This window comes from Dunckerocampus dactyliophorus, chromosome 1 (genome assembly GCF_027744805.1).
Source record: "Dunckerocampus dactyliophorus isolate RoL2022-P2 chromosome 1, RoL_Ddac_1.1, whole genome shotgun sequence".
NCBI lineage: Eukaryota > Metazoa > Chordata > Actinopteri > Syngnathiformes > Syngnathidae > Dunckerocampus > Dunckerocampus dactyliophorus.
Genome location: NC_072819.1, coordinates 3511868 through 3535023, shown reverse-complemented (window position 1 = coordinate 3535023; position 23156 = coordinate 3511868). Strand labels below are relative to the sequence as shown.

Here is a 23156-nt window from a genome sequence, read left to right as displayed (position 1 = left end):
GTTTCCGTTTCGTTGCACCGTGAGCAAGTATGTCGTTCCGTTTGATGCTGCCTATATATACATAGACGGCCCCTTCGCCAGGTTTTTTTTAACCCAACGTGGCCCGCAAGTCCAGCTGTAGGGATACCATGTATGGTAATACACACCACATGTGCTATCACACACGCACAGTTGCGCGCGAGCGTGTGTGTACGCATGACAGCCGCATGCTACAAAAACAAACATAAGTGTAGCCATGTGAAGCGATAATTACCTTTGGGGTAGCACACTCACGTGCGTACTTGTACACACGTACAGTTGGCCTCGGGTCAAAAGTCTAACACACACAGTGTTTCAACTTTGTGGCATTTGGCTCACAGCTGTTGTGTTTAATGACGGATTAAACGCACAAACACACTGTGGTCGTCTTCCTAAACCACACACACACACACACACACGTATCTGCTGATGATATGTGATTAGTTGCAATGATGCAAAACAGATGGCTGACTGATGATGGCCTTGTGTTCCCACGGTGTGTGTGTGTGTGTGCGTGCGCGTGTGTGTGTGTGTGTCACAGAGCGAGCACTGAAATGTCTTCCTGATAGCAAACACATGTCGCTAAAAGCGCTGATCCACGTCTGGACTTGTTGCAAAAACATCAAACACCTACAAATGATTCATGAGCTGTATTTTCTAGATGCTCCACTAGGGGGCGGAAGCAGCAGAGCTGACTTTACCCGGTAGACGAGACCACGACGATGGCCCGGGGGTTAACCAGGTCGGTGTCAAAAAGCGTCCTCCTGTCGCTGCCATCCAAGTTGGACCTCTCGATCAGGTCGGGGTTGGAGTCGACCCAAAACATCAGCCTTCGCTTTACGTCCACAGCCAAACCTTCTGGACTGACCAGATCTGCAAGGAGCAGATCATTGAAAGCATCATCCACGTGGTCGTATGCGGTTCCTCAAATATTCGTGTCTCTCCATTTGTCACACTTTTACATCAAGTACAGTTTATATCTTTGACCCCGTCCGTACAAGCGCTGTGTGCCTCCTAAACACTGGGGGGCGATGATGGTCATCGGCTTGTTTAGCAGTGCGGATGGAGGAAGACAATGCTACATGCTAATTGCTAACAGTGACAGACTTATTTCTTATGACTTACTCACGTCGCAAAGCGCATGCGTAGAAACTCGAGCACGTGTAACAAGTTGCACCCATGAGTCAGTAAAACTCGAGTCTTCATCAATAGGTGGGTCAGTAACACGCAACTCTTCATCGAACACCCGTGAGTCAGTGAAACCTTGAGTCTTCATCAAGCACCAGTGAGTCAGTGAAACGCGAGTATTCATCAACAGTCGAGTCAGCAAAACTCAAATCATTGTCGAGCACCCGTGAGTCAGTGAAACTTGAGTCTTTGTCAAGCACTCGTGAGTCAGTGAAACTCGAGTCTTGAGTGAGCACCTGTGATTCAGTAAAACTCAAGTCACTGTCAAGCAGTCGTGAGTCGGTGAAACTCAAGTCTTCATCAAGCGCCCGTGAGTCAGGGAAATTCAAGTATTCATCAATAGGCGGGTGAGTGAAACGCAAGTCTTCAACGAACACTCGTGAGTCAGTAAAACTTTGGGTCTTCATCAAGCACCCGTGAGTCTGTGAAAGGCAAGTATTAATCAATATGTGAGTCAGCAAAACTCAAATCTTCGTCGAGCACCCATGAGTCAGTGAAACTCGAGTCTTCATCGAGTACCTATGAGTCAGTCAAACTCAAGTCTTCAACGACCACCCGTGATTCGGTAAAACTCAAGTCATTGTCAAGTCAGTGAAACTCGAGTCTTCATCAAGCACCCTTGAGTCAGGGAAATTCAAGTACACTAGGTCCCCAACTTACGAACACCCGACTAGCGAACACTCGCGGATACCAACACAAGCCGACTGGTCTATATTTTATTTTATTTTGCCTTGTACTCCGTCGCTCAATCAGTATTTCTACTGCTACTGTACATGCTTGGCCAGTAGAGGGCACTGTGACACTGCTAATGCAGCCTTGGAGCTAATGAGACCAACAGAGGAAGAGTTAGACGCTGGGGAGATACAGTGTAAAGCTAAATGGAAAGCTAAATTGTACAACCTGGACAGAGCGTGTGATTAAAGTTTATGAAGAGTTAATAGGCCTGCTTAATTCTACACCACCCACAGAACACTACTTTTGTTACGACTTGTCCTTATCTCCTCCTCCTTCTCCACAACGACGTATGCTCGACCACTCCTCTTCAAAGGTAAATAACATTTATCATTACGTATTATTATATCACTTTTATTATTGTTTTTTTCATTAATTATCCTGGTTTAATATTACTACTACATCCAAACTCATATTTACATACATACACATATACTGTATATGTATACACGTACATGTAGTACCTATATCATTGCTAATATTACCTTTTCCCCTACTTAAGAACAATTCGACATAAGAACGGTCGTCTGGAACCAATTGTGTTCGTTAGTTAGGGACTTAGTGTATTCATCAACAGGCGGGTGAGTGAAACGCAAGTCTTCAACTAACACCCGTGAGTCAGTGAAACTTGAGTCTTCACCAAGCACCCCTGACTAAGTTAAACTTGAGTCTTTGTCGAGCACCTGTGAGTCAGTGAAACTCAAGTCTTTGCTGAGTACCCGTAAGTCAGTGAAACGCGAGTCTTCGTCAAGCACCTGTGAGTCAGTGCATTCGAGTTTTTGTCGAGCACCTGTGAGTCAGTGACAGATAAGCCTTCATCGACCCATGAGTGGGTGAATCGTTCGTTTTGTCGAGCATCCATGATACGGTAGCTTGGGCAGGAAGGGGAAAGGAGAGTTGATTTGAGGCAATGAGCAGATGTGTTGCTTTATCCACAGGGTGAATACATTTATACAAATAATTTACAATAACACATTCATAGGAATATCAAGTAATACATTTACAGGTATATAAACATTATAAAAGAGTACATTTACTGTATACAAATGCAGTTGGAATTAATAACAGGTCACCTGCTTTACTGTTTGCCATTTAGCTAGTGATAGCAAGGGTGAGAAAGTGAACGAGTTAACAGAGACGAGTACCCGTGAGTCCCGATTCAGTCAAAAACTTGCAATTTTTGAACAACTCGTTCATGACTCACACATATCTACTCTACTCGCTAGCTGTTACTGGTCGAAGCCGGCGGGTAAATGGATGTGTTCAGGCGTCATGTCATGCGTACGCGTGAACTTACTTGAGTTGATGAGTATCTCCGGTTCGGCTCCCGGCGCTATTGCTGCTCTATTAATGGTGCGTGCAGACAAATCTGTCCAATAGACTTTGTTCTCTTTGCAGTCAAAGGACAGACCGACCACGATGGAGCCCTGCACACACGCACACGGTCATTCAAGCACAATATCAGGAAGTACTGTATGATAAGAAAGTGGACCAACTGTAGTCCGTCTATGCATTTACATGCAGAGTCAGGAGTGTTCTGGACCGGGCTGCATTGAGTCTGGTCCCGTTGAGAGGCAGTGCTCCTATCTTCTGCCCCTGAGCATACAACAGTGTGACATCAGCGTTATGAGGGGGAATCACATCTGGGCGGGGGAACGGACGCACTATGGGCGGGGCCACAGAGGGAAGGCCTGCAGTGAAATTTGGGAGAAGAAAAGTTGGCAGGCGCCTACGACCGGTGGATCACACAGTTGCATCAGGTTCCAGCAGGATCCAACACTCACATGCGGGTTTGACGGCGTCACGTGACCTGGTTCCAGGAACCTCTCGCCCATCCTGGTCCACACACCAGCAGTAGGTGGTCTCCCCATAGCACTGGACCGAACTGAAAGGTTGCAAGAATTCAACAGAAGGTCCCACGAGAGAACGCTTCATGGCGCAGAGAACGGATCTTTGTGGACTACCTGAACTGTCCCTCCGGCTCACACTGGGGCAGGTACTGTTGGGGCTCCGGCTTCCCACCATAGTGCTCCATTAGGCTGGTCCTCCATCGTTCGCACACACTCTCGGGACGCTGGGTCGGAAGCACCTGGGCTGTGAGTGACACATGAGCAAACATATCTCACTTACAAGCATCCTTTGGGATGTCTTGGAAAATATGTATTTGATACCCGCCAGACCGGTTTTTATTTTAGTCCTGTCGCTGTAAGAAAGCATTCCTAATCGCAACTCATGATGTGGATAAAAGACACCTGCCACACAAACACTTCCAAATCCTCTCCACCACCATGGGCAAGACCAAAGAGCTGACCTCAGGGACAGCATTGTAGACCTGCACAAGACTGGAATGGACTACAAGAAGCTTGTTGAAAAAGAGAGCGCGATTACTGCAAGTAAGCTCCTGGCCGGTTTGGCTTTGGTTACCAAGGGAACAGGCGACAGCTTGTCTTGCCACACAAACTCTTAAAATGTTTGGACAGCTGTAAAAGTAGTTATAGCAAGAACGCGCGTGTGTGTGTGTGTGTGTTAGAGAGAAGTTCTATCAAACTAGTTCGGATAACGAGTGATCTCAGCGTACCTTGTCTGTCACAGTCCACTGGAGAAGTACCAGGAGGAGTTCTGGTTCCAGGTCTCTCCTGTCCTTGACTGTCCACACACCAACAATGTCCACTGGAACCGTGACACTAAACAACCATAAAAAAATGTATTTACTATATAGTATATATTTACTGTGTAGTACTTTTATTACTGTAGCATGTACCTGTTGAGGTGTGTATTGTCCGTTAGCATCACATTGAGGTACAAAAGCTCCCACTAGAGGATAACCTTCTGGACTGCTGGTCTGGACACTGTCTCTGTGATGCTCACAATGGCTTCGAGGATGTTCTGCCAAGTACATTTCACGTTATACACGACCTAAAAACACAGGTTTATTACCATGCATGTAAAAAAAACATAAAAACTTGTTGGAGGTTTTTTAGAGGGCTTTATAGTCGAAATAGGTGTGTCCCATTACATGCATTGTTAGCTCCCTCATGCTAACTGTTTTTCTCTTTAGAACACACAGAAAAGGGAAAGACGTATGCTCATGTTTGATGATGGGAAAAATTCAAAAAAAATGTGCTGTTTTCCTTTAAGCAGAGAAGCACAGACTTCCCTCTCCCTGGCTACTTTGTCCAGCTCCTCCTGGGTGATCTCAAGGCGTTCTCAAGCCAGTTGAAAGACATAGTCTCGTCAACATCTGTTGGATCTTCCCAAGACCTCCTACTGGTCGGATGTGCCATGAACACATCCATCTGGGAGGCATCCTGACCAGACACCCGAGCCACCTCATCTGGTTCCTCTCGAGGCGGAGGAAAGTCCCTCTTGAAATGACAAAGCTCCTCACCCTACATCTTCTCTATATCTTCTGTAGTTACCCTACAGAAGAAACCCATTTTCTACTCTTGTACCCATGATCTTGTCTTTTCGGTCACTGCCCAAAGCTAATGACCGTAGGTGAGTGTAGAACCGTACATCGACTAGTAAATTGAGAGCTTTGCCTTTCAGCTCAGCTCCTTCTTCATCTCAATGGACCGATGCAGAATCCACATCACTGTAGACACCACACCAATCCGCCTGTCTGTCGATCCTGCTTCAGCTGGGCCACATGGGCAAAGGCCCAGCACCCCGGCGCTTGCCACAGAGTCCCGCCCCCGGCCTGGTTTCAGGAGGATGCCCCAGTAACCCCCGTGGGGGCGAGGGGAAACTAAATCCAACCTTGTCGCTCATCATTACGGTCTTCTGAGCTACTCGTCTGGTCTCTCCCCCTGTTTGTTCTGGGTGGCCCAACGAGGGGCATAAAACCCCCCTACAATTTAGCTCCTACGATCATTGGGACACACAATCTCCTCTACCGTGATAAAGTGGTAGTTCAGGGAGGATACAGTACATAATATTAATATTAATCACAATATAGTGATTTTAAGAGAACATAAAAAGAAAGGTTTAGCTTTAGCTCACCTGGTTTGCCACAATCTGTTGGTGTTGTACCAGGAGGAGTTCTGGTTCCTGGTCTTTCTTGTCCCTGACTGTCCACACACCAACAATGTCCACTGGAACCGTCACACTGAAATACGCTTTAGTCATCGACTATACATGATATATGAAAGATATGCCACACTTGTAGTATGTACCTGTTGAGGTGCGTATTGTCCGTTAGCATCACATTGAGGTACAAAAGCTCCCACTAGAGGATAACCTTCTGGACTGCTGGTCTGGACACTGTCCCTGTGATGCTCACAGTGGCTTTTCGGACGTTCTGTCAAGTACATTTCACAGTTATACAGTACATGACCTGAAAATATAAATAAGTAAAAAAAAAAAAAAAGATTTAGCTTAAGCTCACCTGGTTGATCACAGTCCATGGGTGTTGTACCAGGAGGAGTTCTGGTTGCAGGTCTCTCCCGTCCTTGACTGTCCACACACCAACAATGTCCACTGGAACTGTCACACTGAAATACGCTTTAGTCATTGACTGTACATGATATATGAAAGATATGCATGCCACACTTGTTGTATGTACCTGTTGAGGTGTGTATTGTCCGTTAGCATCACATTGAGGTACAAAAGCTCCCACTAGAGGATAACCTTCTGGACTGCTGGTCTGGACACTGTCCCTGTGATGCTCACAGTGGCTTTTAGGACGTTCTGTCAAGTACATTTAACAGTTATACATGACCTGACAATATCATATAGTCATTTTAGAGCAGGGGTCACCAACGTTTTTTCTTGCGAGAGCTACTACCCCTCCGTGAATCACCACCTTACCGTGGTGGAGGGGTTTGTGTGCCCGAGTGATCCTAGGAGCTATGTTGTCTGGGGCTATATGCCCCTGGTAGGGTCTCCCAAGGCAAACAGGTCCTGGGTGACGGACCAGACCAAGAGTGATTCAGAAGACCCCTATGAATAAACACACGAGGAGAGACCGCACCTCGCCCGGAAGTGGGATACCGGGGCCTCACCCTGGAGCCAGGCCTGGGGGAGGGGCTCGCAGGCGAGCGTCTGGTGGTCGGGCTTTCACCCGTGGGACCCGGCCGGGCTCAGCCCGAAGAAGCCACACGGGATCTCCCCCCCGTAGACCCACCACCTGCGGGGGCAAGCATAAGGGTCCGGTGCATTGCGTTTTGGGTGGCGGTCGAGGGCGGGCACCTAGGCGACCTGGTCTTCGGCGGCCAAATCTGGTTCTTGGGACATGGAACGTCACTTCTCTGGCGGGGAAGGAGCCCGAACTTGTGAGAGAGGTTGAGACATTCCGACTAGATATAGTCGGACTCACCTCGACCCACAGTTTGGGTTCTGGATCCAAACTCCTCGAGAGGGGTTGGACCTTGTTCTACTCTGGAGTTGCTGCAGGGGAGAGGCGGCGAGCTGGTGTGGGCTTATTAATAGCCCCCCGGCTCGGTGCCTCTGTGTTGGAGTCATCCCCGGTAAACGAGAGGGTCATTTCCCTACGCCTTCGGGTTGGGGAAAGGGTCCTGACTGTCGTTTGTGCGTACGCGCCAAACGGCAGTTCAGAGTACCCAGCCTTCCTGGAGTCCATCAGAGGGGTGCTGGAGAGCACCCCAACTGGTGACTCTGTCGTTTTGCTGGGAGACTTCAACGCCCATGTGGGCAATGACAGTGTGACCTGGAGGGGCGTGATTGGGAGGAACGGCCTCCCCGATCTGAACCCGTGCGGTGTGATGTTGTTGGACTTCTGTGCGAACCACAGTTTGTCCATCACAAACACCATGTTCCAGCATAAGGATGTCCATAAGTGCACATGGCACCAGGACACCCTAGGCCGCAGGTCTATGATCGACTTTGTAGTCGTATCATCAGACCTGCGTCCGCATGTTTTGGACACACGGGTAAAGAGAGGGGCTGAGCTGTCAACTGATCACCACCTGGTGATGAGTTGGATTAGATGGCGGGGGAGGATGCCGGACAGACCCGGGAGACCCAAACGTGTAGTGAGGGTGTGCTGGGAACGTTTGGCAGAGTCTCCTGTTCGTCGAGTCTTCAGCTCTCACCTCCGGCAGAGCTTCTCCTGCATCCCGGGGGAGGACGAGGATATCGAGTCCGAATGGGCTCTATTCCGTGCCTCCATTGCTGAGGCAGCCGATCGGAGCTGCGGCCGCAAGGTGGTCGGTGCCAGTCGTGGCGGCAAGCCCCGAACCCGATGGTGGACACCAGAGGTCAGGGCTGCCGTCAAGCTGAAGAAGGAGTCCTATCGAGCATGGATGGCTTGTGGGACTCCTGAAGCAGCTGACGGGTACCGGCAGGCCAAGCGGCACGCGGCTTCGGCGGTGATCGAGGCAAAAACTCGGGTGTGGGAGGAGTTCGGTGAGGCCATGGAACACGACTTTCGGTCGGCCTCGAAGAGGTTCTGGCAAACCGTCCGGCGCCTCAGAAAGGGGAAGCAGTGCCCGGTCCACACTGTTTACAGTGGGGACGGGAGCCTGCTGACCTCGACTGAGGATATAGTTGGGCGGTGGAAGGAATACTTTGAGGCCCTTCTCAATCCCACTGACATACCTTCCCTAGAGGAAGCAGAGACTGAGGATACGAACGCGGACAGTTCCATCACCGTGGCTGAGGTATCTGGGGTAGTCAAAATGCTCCCCAGTGGCAAAGCTCCGGGGGTGGACGAGTTTCGCCCTGAATTCCTCAAGGCTTTGGATGTTGCGGGACTGTCTTGGCTGACACGTCTCTTCAACATTGCGTGGAAGTCGGGAACAGTACCTCTGGATTGGCAGACTGGGGTGGTGGTCCCCCTTTTCAAGAAGGGTGACCGGAGGGTGTGTTCCAACTATAGGGGGATCACACTCCTCAGCCTCCCTGGGAAAGTCTATTCCAGGGTGCTGGAGAGAAGGGTACGACCGTTAATCGAACCTCGGCTACAGGAGGTGCAATGTGGTTTTCGTCCTGGTCGCGGAACACTGGACCAGCTCTACACCCTTGCAAGGGTCCTGGAGGGTACTTGGGAGTTTGCCCAACCGGTCTACATGTGCTTTGTGGACCTGGAAAAGGCATTCGACCGTGTCCCTCGCGGTGTCCTGTGGGGGGTGCTCCGGGAGTATGGGATTGGTGGCGCGCTACTACGTGCCATTCAGTCCTTGTACAACCGGAGCAGGAGCCTGGTTCGCATTGCCAGTAGTAAGTCAAGCCTGTTTCCGGTGAACGTTGGCCTCCGCCAAGGCTGCCCTTTGTCACCGATTCTGTTCATAATTTTCATGGACAGAATTTCTAGGCGCAGCCAAGGTGTCGAGGGAGTCCAGTTCGGGGGCACTAGGATCTCATCTCTGCTATTTGCAGACGATGTGGTCCTGATGGCCTCATCGAGCTGTGACCTGCAGCGTTTACTGGGACGGTTTGCATCTGAGTGTGAAGCTTCTGGGATGAGACTCAGCACCTCCAAATCCGAGGCCATGGTTCTCAGTCGGAAAAGGGTGGATTGCTCCCTCCGGGTTGGGAATGAGGTCCTGCCCCAGGTGGAGGAGTTCAAGTATCTCGGGGTCTTGTTCACGAGTGAGGGAAGGTTGGAGCGTGAGGTCGATAGGCGGATCGGCGCAGCGTCTGCAGTAATGCGGTCGCTGTACCGGACCGTCGTGGTGAAGAGAGAGTTGAGCCGGAAGGCAAAGCTCTCAATTTACCGATCGATCTATGTTCCCACCCTCACCTATGGTCATGAGCTTTGGGTCATGACCGAAAGAACGAGATCGCGGATACAAGCAGCTGAAATGAGTTTTCTTCGTAGGGTAGCGGGACTCACCCTAAGAGACAGGGTGAGGAGCTCGGTTATCCGAGAGGAGCTCAGAGTAGAGCCGCTGCTCCTTCACATCGAGAGGAGCCAGCTGAGGTGGCTCGGGCATCTAGTCCGGATGCCTCCCGGACGCCTCCCTGGTGAGGTGTTTCGGGCATGCCCAGCCGGGAGAAGGCCCCGGGGAAGACCTAGGACACGCTGGAGGGATTATGTCTCACAGCTGGCCTGGGAACGCCTCGGTGTCCTCCCGGTGGAGCTGGAGGAGGTGGTCGGGGACCGGGAAGTCTGGGCTTCCCTACTGAGACTGCTGCCCCCGCGACCCGGACCCGGATAAGCGGAGGAAAATGGAATGGAATGGAATGGAATGGAGCTACTTTTAGAAAATGAAAATGGCCACGAGCTACTCATTTTTGTAGAAATGATTTTCATATCTTATTTCAACCCAAACAGATCAAATATGCTTGTTTTACCAAAACATTCACAAAATGCTGGTATCCACAACTCACATTTTATGTTTCAGAATACTTTTCTTTCTCGTGTTCTCACATTATTAACTGAAAACCTGAATGAAAAGCAGGCTTGCGGGTACCTCATGTGGTCGTGGGGGGGATACCTGGTGCCCGTGGGCACCACGTTGGTGACCCCTGTTTTAGAGTAGAAAAAGAAAGATTTAGCTTAAGCTCACCTGGTTGATCACAGTCCATGGGTGTTGTACCAGGAGGAGTTCTGGTTCCTGGTCTTTCTTGTCCTTGACGGTCTACACACCAACAATGTCCACTGGAACCATGACACTGAAATGTGCAATAAACTTTGATAAAACATATCATATTGTAAACAAGTTATGTTTTTAATAGTGATGCAAAATATATTTTTTTCAAACCGATAACTTTGTGACCGATATGGTACCAATAACTTTAAAATTTTTTAAAATTTAGATTTAACTAGTTTGTGTGCACCAGGAGGAAAGAAGGACTTGGACAAATTAGGGTTTGACCAACTGTACCCGTTGATTTGTCCTCATCAAATATCATGACATTACTACTATCACATCGCTACTATCAGGAGAACCAGAGTATACTGTAGAGCAGAGGGAGCCATCTGCTGTGGCCCAGCAAGGTGCACTGTATTCGGCCACACGCTTCAAGCAGCCGGTGTGACGCCACGGAAACCACCACTTGCAAACCTTTTACACTTTTCAAACGCAGCAGCGCTGGTGCTTCAGGTGGCTGATAAAGTTTTTTGTGTGCTTGATGGATTTTTTTTCCCCTCATCGCAGAGTATTTGGTACAACTAGCACGCATAATGTCTTCCTCGGAAAGTGAAGTGTTTGTTTACAAGTGAACTCTGGGGAAGTTACGTCAGGCTGTTAACGTCACAGGCAGGAGGAGAAAACAGACAGAGTACAGGTAAGCTACTGTATCGGATTAATCGGCATGACGTCATGATTCCCTGATATTGGTCCGATAATTACTGGTCCGATATCATGCACCCCTAGTTTTTAATATTAGAATATTTACCTGTTGAGGTGTGTATTGTCCGTTAGCATCACATTGAGGTACAAAAGCTCCCACTAGAGGATAACCTTCTGGACTGCTGGTCTGGACACTGTCTCTGTGATGCTCACAGTGGCTTTTAGGACGTTCTGTCAAGTACATTTCACAGTTATACACAAACAGAAAATACAATATGGTCTTTTTAGAGTACAAAAAGAAGGATTTAGTTTAAGCTCACCTGGTTTATCACAGTCCATGGGTGTTGTACCAGGAGGAGTTCTGGTTCCTGGTCTTTCTTGTCCTTGACTGTCCACACACCAACAATGTCCACTGGAACCGTCACACTGCAATGTACAATAACCTTTAATAAAACATATTATATAGCAAAGACATAATGTTTTTCATGTATTTAAGTATGTACCTGTTGAGGTGTGTATTGTCCGTTATGATCACATTGAGGGACAAAAGCTCCCACTAGAGGATAACCTTCTGGACTGCTGGTCTGGACACTGTCCCTGTGATGCTCACAGTGGCTTTTCGGACGTTCATCTGAGGATGGAAAGTGGAACATTGCCACAACATTGATACTAATGAAATATTAGTGTGTGTGTGTGTATACCTGTATATATATATATATGTGTGTATATATATATAATATATAATAATATATATTATATATATATATATATATATTTTTTTTTTTAATAGCAATATAATGTTAGCTTCTTTTTTAAATTTTATTTCTTCATTTCTCAGGAACAGAATGAGCACTGCCAGAGCCCTACAAAATGACCTCCAGCAGGCCACTGGTGTGAATGTTTCTGACCGAACAATCAGAAACAGGCTCCATGAGGGTGGCCTGAGGGCCCGACGTCCTGTAGTGGGCCCTGTGCTCACTGCCCAGCACCGTAGAGCTTGATTGGCATTTGCCATAGACCACCAGAATTGGCAACTACACCACTGGTGCCCTGTGCTCTTCCCTGATGAGAGCAAGTTCAACCTGAGCACATGCGACAGACGTGAAAGGGTCTGGAGATGCCGTGGAGAAGTTATGCTGCCTGCAACATCATTCAGCATGACCGGTTTGGTGGTGGGTCAGTGATGGTCTGGGGAGGCATATCCCTGGAAGGACGCACAGACCTCTACAGGTTAGATAACGGCACCCTGACTGCTATTACGTATCGGGATAAAATCCTTGGACCCATTGTCAGAACCTACGCTGGTGCAGTGGGACCTGGGTTCCTCCTGGTCCACGACAATGCCCGACCTCATGTGGCTAGTGTATGCAGGTAGTTCCTGGAGGATGAAGGAATTGATACCATTGACTGGCCCCCACGTTCACCTGACCTAAACCCAATAGAACACCTCTGGGACATTATGTTTAGGTCCATCCGGCGCCGCCAGGTTGCTCCTCAGACTGTCCAGGAGCTCATTGATGCCCTGGTCCAGATCTGGTAGGAGATCCCCCAGGACACCATCCGTAGTCTCATTAGGAGCATGCCCCGACGTTGTCAGGCATGCGTACAAGCACGTGGGGGCCACACAAACTACTGAGAATCATTTTGAGTTGCTACAATGACATTTTAGCCAAAATGGACCAGTCTGCTGCATCATTTTTTCACTTTCATTTTTGGGGTGTCTTTGATTTCCCCCCTCTATAGGGTGATCATTTTCATTTCTATCAAATTATGTGGCATCATTTTGTTACTAATACATCACCCACTTATTATCAGGAAAGATATTCAAGATAATTTTTCCCCCAGTTTAGATCTGATGTGTTTTCGAAGTGTTCCTTTAATTTTTTTGAATAGTATATGTATAAGAAATAAAATACAAAGCCTCAAAATAATATAAAAGTCAAACCCACAGCACACTCACTCAGCAGTGACTACATCTGTGTGCGTAATAGACATGTTGTGGCAGACACTGGAGGGCAAGCCTGTCACCCATTCAGCAGTGTGGGTTGGGGGCATGGTTTGTGGACTCTGTTTTGGGCACCCAGGTGTTGGCACCAAAGGAAAGTTCCTGTCGCTACATTCTTTCTGCTGTTCGCAGTTGAAAAGGAAGCGTATTTGAGACTCCTCTTCGGCCATGTTGGCCCAACTCCTACAAGCCACTGTTGCAGCAAATGCAAAGCTCCCAGAGTTTTGGCAGAGCGACCAGGCTTTGTGGTTCCGCCATATTGAGGCACTGTTCCACTTAAGAGGAATCACGGCTGATTACTTCAGGTACTTGCCGAGTCATACAGCTGTTGTGCGCACAAAGCGGCAAATACACCAACCTAAAGCAGCACCTGAGCAGAAGGTACAGTCTGTCTTCCAGGTTTGGGGGCCCTCAGTTTGTATCAGAGCTGTGGTCGGCATTAGCCGCGTCATTGGGTGTGCAAGTGCACGGCACTACAGCCGACCACACGCAGGCTAACGGCTTGTGTGAGCTTTTTCACCAGTCGCTGAAGGCAGCGTTGCATGCTGCCCTCGCGGATGGCCACTGGGTCATGCTCAGGTTGCGTTTGGTTCCTCGAGAGGATCTTAATGGTGTGCCCGCTGAGCTGGTGCTTGGTCACCCGAGAGCCCCACTTTTACAGCCACACTCCTTTTTGTCAAAGGACCCCTTGGCCCCTGGCCCGATTCGCCACTGTTTTCCCCGGACATTTGTGCAAATGGAACTCAGAGGTGAGAGATGAGGTCTCTTTGTTTTTGTATGCTGTAATGTCTACCGTTCGCCCCTCCAATGGCCCTATGAAGGCCCGTATGGGATGCTGGAGCATGGTCCTTAGCGTTGTGTGCTTGATATAGGTGGGTGTATGGAGCCCTTTACTTTGGACAGGCCGAAACCAGTGCATATGGTAGCTGGTGAGGTGCTGTTACTGGCCCAGGTCCCCCGCTGCTATCGCACCCCAAGTTCCTGAGCCTTCACAGGCCAGTTCTGGTGTGTCTTCTTCCCCCTCCTGGTTACGCTCAGGTTTCACCCTCTACGCCTGTAGAAGGTGAAGCCACCCATTAGATTCTCGCCGTCTCCCTCGGACTTGCTTGTGTCTGGGTGTTCCAGGAGGAGGGAAGCGCATCACAGTACAAATGGACTAGTGTGAATACAACCTTAAAGACCGTTGTTGTGGGTGACTGTCTGTGTGATATAAATCAATGACAGAGACAGCTAAAAAAATGTCTTTCCTCCCAGCATTTTGTACCTGCTTTGTCACAGTCTGTTGGTGTTGTACCAGGAGGAGTTCTGGTTCCTGGTCTTTCTTGTCCTTGACTGTCCACACACCAACAATGTCCACTTGAACCATGACACTAAAATACAAATTTGAGTGAACCAATACGTATAAAATACACAAGTCCATGACACTTGTAGTATGTACCTGTTGAGGTGTGTATTGTCCGTTAGCATCACATTGAGGTACAAAAGCTCCCACTAGAGGATAACCTTCTGGACTGCTGGTCTGGACACCGTCCCTGTGACGCTCACAGTGACTTTTAGGACGTTCTGTCAAGTACATTTCACAGTTATTCATGACTAGAAAATATTAATAAGTATAAAAACATTTAGCTTTAGCTCACCTGGTTGATTACAGTCAATGGGCGTTGTACCAGGAGGAGTTCTGGTTCCTGGTCTTTCTTGTCCTTGACTGTCCACACACCAACAATGTCCAGTAGAACCGTCACACTGAAATATAATTTAGTCATCTGCTGTACATGATATATGAAAGCTATACCACACTTGTTGTATGGACCTGTTGAGGTGTGTATTGTCCATTAGCATCACATTGAGGTACAAAAGCTCCCACTAGAGGATAACCTTCTGGACTGCTGGTCTGGACACTGTCCCTGTGATGCTCACAGTCGCTTTTGGGACGTTCTGTCAAGTACATTTCACAGTTATACACGAATAGAAAATACAATATGGTCTTTTGAGAGTAGAAAAAGAAGGATTTAGCTTAAGCTCACCTGGTTTATCACAGTCCATGGGTGTTGTACCAGGAGGAGTTCTGGTTCCTGGTCTTTCTTGTCCTTGACTGTCCACACACCAACAATGTCCACTGGAACCATGACACTGCAATGTACAATAACCTTTAATAAAACATATTATATAGCAAAGACATAATGTTTTTCGTATATTTAAGTATGTACCTGTTGAGGTGTGTATTTTCCGTTAGCATCACATTGAGGGACAAAAGCTCCCACTAGAGGATAACCTTCTGGACTGCTGGTCTGGACACTGTCCCTGTGATGCTCACAGTGGCTTTTAGGACGTTCTGTCAAGTACATTTCACAGTTATACATGACCTGACAATATGATATAGTCATTTTAGAGTATAAAAAGAAATATTTAGCTTAAGCTCACCTGGTTTATTACAGTCTGTTGGTGTTGTACCAGGAGGAGTTCTGGTCCCTGGTCTTTCTTGTCCTTGACTGTCCACACACCAACAATGTCCACTGGAACCATGACACTGAAATATGCTTTAGTCATCTACTGTACATGATATATGAACAATTTGTGTGTTCTGCACCTGTTGAGGTGTGTATTGTCCGTTAGCATCACATTGAGGTACAAAAGCTCCCACTAGAGGATAACCTTCAGGACTGCTGGTCTGGACACTGTCCCTGTGATGCTCACAGTGGCTTTTAGGACGTTCATCTGGGGGTAAAAAACAAACTTTAGAACGTGCAAAAATTGTCAGAGCAACACTTTCAGCATACAATCAATGACAGGTAATAAAATGTCTTTCTTACCTGATCTAGCACAGTCCACGGGTGTTGCTCCAGCTTGTGTTCTGGTTCCTGGTCTTTCTTGTCCTTGACTGTCCACACACCAACAATGTCCACTTGAACCGTGACACTAAAATACAAATTAGGTTTGAGTGAAGCATCAATCAATTTCTTCTACTTATCCTGGTCTGCGTCGTGGGGCAGCAGTCTCATTAGGGAAACCCAGACTTCCTGGCGTGCAACCACCTCTTGCGTAAGACATAATCCCACCAGCATTTCCCAGGTCTGCCCCGGGGCCTCTTCCCGGTACGGCATGGCCCCGAACACCTCACCAGGGAGGCATCCAAGGGACAAGATGCCCGAGCCACCTCAACTTGCTCCTCTCAATATGAATGAGCAGTGGCTCCACTCTGAGTTCCGTCCCGATGACCGAGCTTCCATGCAAGAGAAACTCATTTCTATCCACAATCTTGCTTTCGGTCACTACACAAAGCTTCTGACCATAAGTGGGGGTAGGAATGTCGATGGCCCTTTAAACTGAGGGGCTTTGCCTCACGGCTCATGTCCGACTGTCCAGTACATCAACCGCACTACTGCAGTCGCTGCACCGACCCACCTGTCAGCCATCCCTCACCTGTGAACAAAATCCCGAGATACTTGAACTCCTCCACGTGGGGCAAGACCTCTCTCCCAACCTGGAAGTGCGATCCACCCTTTTCCATCTGAGAACCATGGCTTCAGAGTTGTAGTCAATTGAAGGTCACAGCTTGATGAGGCCCACTTGCAAATAGCAGAAACAACACCCTAAAGCCCCCCCAAAGTGGACCCCCTCAACACCTTGGCTGCACCTAGAAATTGCAACCTTGGCAGAGGCCAACATTCAACGGGAACAGGCTAGACTTACTGCTGAAAATGCCAACTAGGCTCCAGTTGTACAAGAACTGAATGGCACGCAGTAGCGCACCACCAACCTTGTATTCCCAGAGCACCTCCCACAGGACACCGCAACAGACAGAGTGGAAAGCCTTTCCCAAGTCCACAAAGTACATGGGAACCGGTTGTGCAAACTCCCATGTAACCTCCAGTACCTTCAGAAGGGTGTAGAGGTGGCCCAGTATTCCACGACCAGGACACAAACCACATTGCACCTAAGTTGGACTAACGTTGGTACCTTTCTCTCCAACAACCTGAAATAGACTTTCCCATGGAGTCTGAGGAGTGTGATCCCCCCACACCTTCCAGGTCACCCGTCTTGAAAAGGGGGACCATCACTCTGATCTGCCAATCCAGAGGTACTGTTTCCGACTTGCATACAATGTTGAAGAGACATGTCAACAAGACAGTCCCAAAACAGCCAAAGCCTTGAAGAATTCAGGGCAAAACTTGTCCATCCCAGAAGATTTTTTGACTCCCTCAGATACCTCAACCTTGGTGATGGACCTGTCTGCATTTGTCCTCAGACTCTGCTTCCTTTACAAAACAGCTGTCAGTGGGTCAGCAGGCTTGCACCCCCATTATTAACACTGTGGGCACGGCATGTCTTCCCCTTCCTGAGTTGTTGGATGGTTTGCCAGAACTTCTTTGAAACCAACTGAAAATCGTGGTCCATGGTCTCACCGAACTCCTCCCACACCCGAGTGTTTGCTTCGAACACCCCCAACGCCACATGCCGCTCGGCCTGCCGGTACCTATCAGCTACTTTGTATTTAATGACTCTCACAAGCCATCCATGCTTGGTAAGACTGGGTATGAAAGGTGTAAGGGAAGTGACCCTTTCGTCCACCAGGGACGACTCCAACAAGTCGGCACAGAGCGGGGGGCTATTAATACGCTTGTGCCAGCTCAGAACCTCTATCCTGCAGCAACTGCATAGTAGAACAATTACACCCCTCCAGTCATACCGTCGTTGCCTACATGGGCATTGAAGTCTCCCAGTAGAACCAGAGTCACCAGCATGCCTGCTCCCCCTCATATGGACCCCAAAAAGGATGGGTACTGTGAGCCAACGTTTTGTAGGACCCATTCCCCGACACAAAGGCGCAAGGGAAGTGACCCTTTCGTCCACCAGGGATGACTCCAACAAGTAGACACCGAGCTGGGGGACCATTAATAAGCTTGCGCCAGCTCGGAACCTCTACCCCTACCCTGCAGCAACTGCAGAGTAGAGCACAGTCCAGTCCCTCTTGAGGAGTTTGGTTCCAGAGTCTGAACCGCTGGTTCAGGTGAGTCTATGTCGAGTTGGAACTTCTCAACCTTTCGCACAAGTTCAGGCTCCTTGCCCACCAGAGAGGTGAGCCAAAGAATCGGATTGTATTGTATGTATGTACTTTATTTATCCCACAGCGGGGAAATTAACTTGTTACAGCAGCAAACAAGCAAGATACGCAATTGATTGATTGCACCGAACCTTTACGTTTACCCCCACATGGGGTGGGTCTACGGTGAGGAGACACTGTGTGTTTTTTTTCGGGCTAAAGAGCCCCTCCCACGGGCCTGGCTCCAGGGTGTGGCAGCAGTGTCCCTCGTCCGGGTGAGGTGCGTTCTCTCCTTATGTTCTTTTCATTAGGTTTGGGTGACCCAAATGGAGAAAAGACGTAATTCCCTGACACTTATAGTATGTACCTGTTGAGGTGTGTACTGTCCATTAGCGTCACATTGAGGTACAAACGCTCCCACTAGAGGATAACCTTCTGGACTGCTGGTCTGGACTCGGTCTCTGTGATGCTCACAGTCGCTTTTGGGACGTTCTGGTTCCTCTGGTTGAAAACAAAGATAACATGCTGTGAATACCCACCATCATTTGACTTGAAATGGATCTGGATTCTTATTGTTTAAACTTCACTGTTTATGTCTCTGTATCTGTAAAATGACTATGTTTAATCTTTATCAAAAGTGCAGTTTTAAGTCCTGGTTTTGACCTGTTCTTTTCCCCCCCCAGCACAAGCATGCGTGTGTTTATTGCAATTCTAGTACCTGTTTTTGTAGGCATTCCAAAGTAATGACTTCAATGGCACAGCGCTTAAAAGCTTGATGAAAACGTGCTGTCTTGTGTGACTTGTCATTGAGGTGAATGATGGGGTTCAAAGGTCAGTGTTTAGCACGAAAGCCTTGGAAAACCCTGACATCATGACACAAGACATCTGCCGCCAAGTTTCCGGGACTGCCGAGATCACAGTTTAGCAAGAGATGTCACTTAGTCTAGACTAAGTGCTGTGTTAGTTCGCATGTTGACAAAATGAAAAATGGCCGCCTCATCCTTTGATTTGTTAGTATGTGGCCATTAGTGGAAAAGGTTTGGACACCCCTGATGAGGACTTTCCTTCTCTTACCCGCTTTGTCACAGTCTGTGGGTGGTACACCAGGCCTAGTCCTGGTTCTTGGTCTTTCTTGTCCCTGGCTGTCCACGCACCAGCAATGCCCAGTGGAACCGTGACACTGTGAAACATTACCTTATTTATTTCACCATTTTCAATTACATGCAAAAAAATAAATCTCTATAGGGTGTCCCAAAAGTCTGGACATTTACAATTTACACATATAATATACACACATTTAAAACGTACATCCCAAAAAATGTAATTTAAATCAATAAATAACTTTTTTTATTACATATTTTATATAGACCATTTTATCAATAAAATACATTATATATACAAATATAAATATATTAAAATAATAATAGTAGATATATGTGTATAATACTAAAGATATTACTTTTTATTTGATAATATATGTATTTTTGCCAATGTGTCCAGACTTCCGTAACAGCAGAAGTCAAAGGTAGTATTTAATGAATTCTTCATTAAAACATTTTTTTAATCCATTATTTTGTATTATTAGACATTAATCTTAATATAAAAAAACATATTTATTATGAGTACAAATATAGATAAATTAAAATAGTTTTAATTTAAGAATTGAATTACAAACAACAAAAATTATATTGTATATTTCACGGGCGTCCAAAGTGCGGCCCGGGAGCCAATTGTTGTTGTTTTTTTGGCCCACAACATATTCCAAAAATCTAATTTAGCAAGAAAACTAAAACAAATAAAATAAAAAATAAAAATAAACAGCAAAAAAACAAAGAATCACCTATAATTTTAAAGAATAAAGTCAAAATACTAAAAGAAAAAAGTTGTAATTTTACGAGAATAACAAAAACATTATGCGGAAAAATAAGGTCATTTTAGTAGCACAAAGATGAAGAAGAAAGAAAGAAGAAAAAAGATGTTTTTTTTTTTTTATCATGATATTATCAAAGACAAACAAAACCAAATTAGGTTGGGGAAAAAAGTTATAATGTTACAAAAATAACAGCAAAACAATAAAATCATAATATTATGCGAAGAAAATGTATTATGATTATTTAAGAAGAAAGTTGAAATATTTGGAAACTTTTAAAATAAAAGAACAGAAATAAAAAAAAAACCCAACACATTCTAAAAATATAATTTAGAGAGAGAGAGAAAAATAGCGTGACATTAATAGGAATAAACTTGTTATATCCTGAGGAAAAACAATGTCATTTAGTAGCAAAGAGTTGAAATATTAACAAACATATATATCTTTTAAGTCGTACTATTATGAGAAACAAAACAAACAAAAACAAAGTTGTCATTTTTGGAAAATTAGGTTGGAGAAAAAGTTCTAATATTATGGTAATAAAGTGAAAATATTAAGGGAAAAAAGTTGTAATAATACGAGAAGAAAATTTACGAAAATTATTTACTTAAAAAAAGTTTTGATTCCTAGAACAATTTGGTTGGAGGAAAAAGTTATAATGTTTGAATAATAAAGTCAAAATATTATGGGAATAAAGTCATAATACTGCGAGAAAAAAAGTTATGAAGAACAGGAGAAATTAAAAAAGAAAAACATTCTAAAAATATAATTTAAAATGAAAACAAACAAAAATACAACAGCAGAAAAAATGTCAAAATCCGTAGTAATTTTACAGGAATAAAGTCAAAATATTAAGAGAGTCAATGAGAAAAAATGTCTTGATTTTACGAGGATGAACTTGTAACATATGGAGGACAAATAACTACAAATAATTTAGCAGAGCATTGAAATATTAAAGAAACAATAACTTAATATTATGAGAAACAAAACAAAATAGTTGTCATTTTTGTAAAATTAGGTTGGAGAAAAAGTATTATATATTATAATATATATATTATAATATTATGGGAATGAAGTTTTAACATTACCAAAAGAAAATTTACGAATGTTATTTATTGAAAATAAAGTTCTGATTTTTAGAAAGGAAGAATTGCAAGCACAAAGTCAAAATATTATGGGAATAAAGTCATCAAGACACCCCTGATACACTGAAGAAAAGATATTAATTGTTGATTGAATAATTGTTTCTTTAATATATACATTTTTGCCTGTTAGTGGATGAGTGACACTGTACAGACCTGCAGTGCTGTGTACTGCCCGTTAGCGTCACACTGAGGAACATAGCCTCCCACAGTGGGGGAGCCCTGAGAAGCGGAGGTCTGCGCACTGTCTCGATGGTGCTCACACTGGGTTTTGGGTCGAGATCCATCTTTACAGGAAATATCCACAGCTTGTTTAACGGAACCACCATGACAGGAAAGGATTTCTACACAGAAAAAGCTACCTGCTCTGTCACAGTTTACGGGTGATGTGCTGGGTGGAGTTCTGGTTCCCTCTCTCTCCTGCCCTCTGTCGTCTACACACCAACAATATCCAGTAGAACCGTGGCACTGAATGCAAAAAACAACAGCAACGACCATATCAAGTGCATTATCTTTATTACAATACAGTGTCAAGCCTGGTAAATAAAGGGACTGTCTGTCTGTGATACACTGTCTCAATACACAATAACACAATAACTCCATGACAAGTCAGTTACTGTTGTAAAGTTGTCCTTTTATCATAATACAGTATGTCTTTTGTCATGATCCTATTTTGGTGGATTCATTTTCTGTTGTGTGTCCTGTACCTGTTGAGGTGCGTATTGTCCGTTAGCATCACATTGAGGTACAAAAGCTCCCACTAGAGGATAACCTTCTGGACTGCTGGTCTGGACACTGTCCCTGTGACGCTCACAGTGGCTTTTAGGACGTTCTGTCAAGTACATTTCACAGTTATACACAAATACTTTAGAAAAGACAATATGGTCTTTTTAGAGTAGAAAAAGAAAGATTTAGCTTAAGCTCACCTGGTTGATCACAGTCCATGGGTGTTGTACCAGGAGGAGTTCTGGTTCCTGGTCTTTCTTGTCCTTGACTGTCCACACACCAACAATGTCCACTGGAACCGTCACACTGCAATGTACAATAACCTTTAATAAAACATATTATATAGCAAAGACATGATGTTTTTCATGTATTTAAGTATGTACCTGTTGAGGTGTGTATTGTCCGTTAGCATCACATTGAGGTACAAAAGCTCCCACTAGAGGATAACCTTCTGGACTGCTGGTCTGGACACTGTCCCTGTGATGCTCACAGTGGCTTTTAGGACGTTCATCTGAGGATGGAGAACACAAATGGCATACACAAAACAACACAGGGTGTCACATTTGCAGAAAAAAAACAATATCTATTTATCTAAATTGTATTTTTTATTTAATACATATATAATATATATACATGTAAATAATAAAATACTAATACATATTTTCTTCTTTTTCATGTAATTGTCTGTTGTCTATCTATTGTATCTAAACACATATCTGTTGTGAAGCTAATGGACACAGCATCAGCAATTAGCTTGCTGACGTGGCTGTAAACAACACTGTACAACGCGCGTTGTGGGTGTGACCGAGGAGTCTAGCCTGCCGCGTCAGCCTACATCCGCGTTTTTTGGCATTCCCGCTACCCACCTCACCATCAGTGGTGTTTTGACAACCCATCACGTCCTGCCACCCCAAACACGGTTCAGCAAAGCATCAGCTCAGGTACTGTATGTGCTGCGCATGGACTGTTATGTCAAGTGGACTATCAGTTGGCCGATATTATCGGACATCCCTAGTTATTACATTTTGCAATTGCTTAAAATTATGACGTTTTATTATTTGTGTTCGGCGTACCGTGTCTGTCACAGTCCACACGAGAAGTACCAGGAGGAGTTCTGGTTCCTGGTCTCTCCTGTCCTTGACCATCCACACACCAACAATGTCCACTGGAGCCGTGACACTAAAAGGTAACAACCCTTCATAAATTAAAGATATTACATAGCAAAGACATGATGTTT

The 23156-nt window shown here is 45.8% G+C and overlaps 1 protein-coding gene across 1 annotated transcript in view; it reads right to left on the bottom strand.

The window, feature by feature from the left end:
* Positions 1–23156, bottom strand: part of nid2a (nidogen 2a (osteonidogen)) — a 65365-nt gene that overhangs the window by 6890 nt on the left and 35319 nt on the right. Inside the window, exons 19-50 of the mRNA XM_054763413.1 lie at positions 22993–23098; positions 22303–22430; positions 22120–22225; positions 21901–22025; positions 21556–21661; positions 21350–21480; positions 19256–19361; positions 18549–18682; positions 15951–16056; positions 15728–15855; positions 15562–15667; positions 15348–15472; positions 15165–15270; positions 14951–15075; positions 14778–14883; positions 14579–14703; positions 14405–14510; positions 11639–11766; positions 11456–11561; positions 11242–11366; positions 10410–10515; positions 6503–6627; positions 6326–6431; positions 6114–6238; positions 5941–6046; positions 4700–4824; positions 4517–4622; positions 3903–4032; positions 3723–3823; positions 3457–3629; positions 3236–3365; positions 720–891 (exon numbers count right to left, since the gene is read on the bottom strand). Of these exons, the coding sequence (XP_054619388.1) occupies positions 720–891; positions 3236–3365; positions 3457–3629; positions 3723–3823; positions 3903–4032; positions 4517–4622; positions 4700–4824; positions 5941–6046; positions 6114–6238; positions 6326–6431; positions 6503–6627; positions 10410–10515; positions 11242–11366; positions 11456–11561; positions 11639–11766; positions 14405–14510; positions 14579–14703; positions 14778–14883; positions 14951–15075; positions 15165–15270; positions 15348–15472; positions 15562–15667; positions 15728–15855; positions 15951–16056; positions 18549–18682; positions 19256–19361; positions 21350–21480; positions 21556–21661; positions 21901–22025; positions 22120–22225; positions 22303–22430; positions 22993–23098 (3839 nt within the window). The remainder of the gene's footprint in view (positions 1–719; positions 892–3235; positions 3366–3456; positions 3630–3722; positions 3824–3902; positions 4033–4516; positions 4623–4699; positions 4825–5940; positions 6047–6113; positions 6239–6325; positions 6432–6502; positions 6628–10409; positions 10516–11241; positions 11367–11455; positions 11562–11638; positions 11767–14404; positions 14511–14578; positions 14704–14777; positions 14884–14950; positions 15076–15164; positions 15271–15347; positions 15473–15561; positions 15668–15727; positions 15856–15950; positions 16057–18548; positions 18683–19255; positions 19362–21349; positions 21481–21555; positions 21662–21900; positions 22026–22119; positions 22226–22302; positions 22431–22992; positions 23099–23156) is intronic.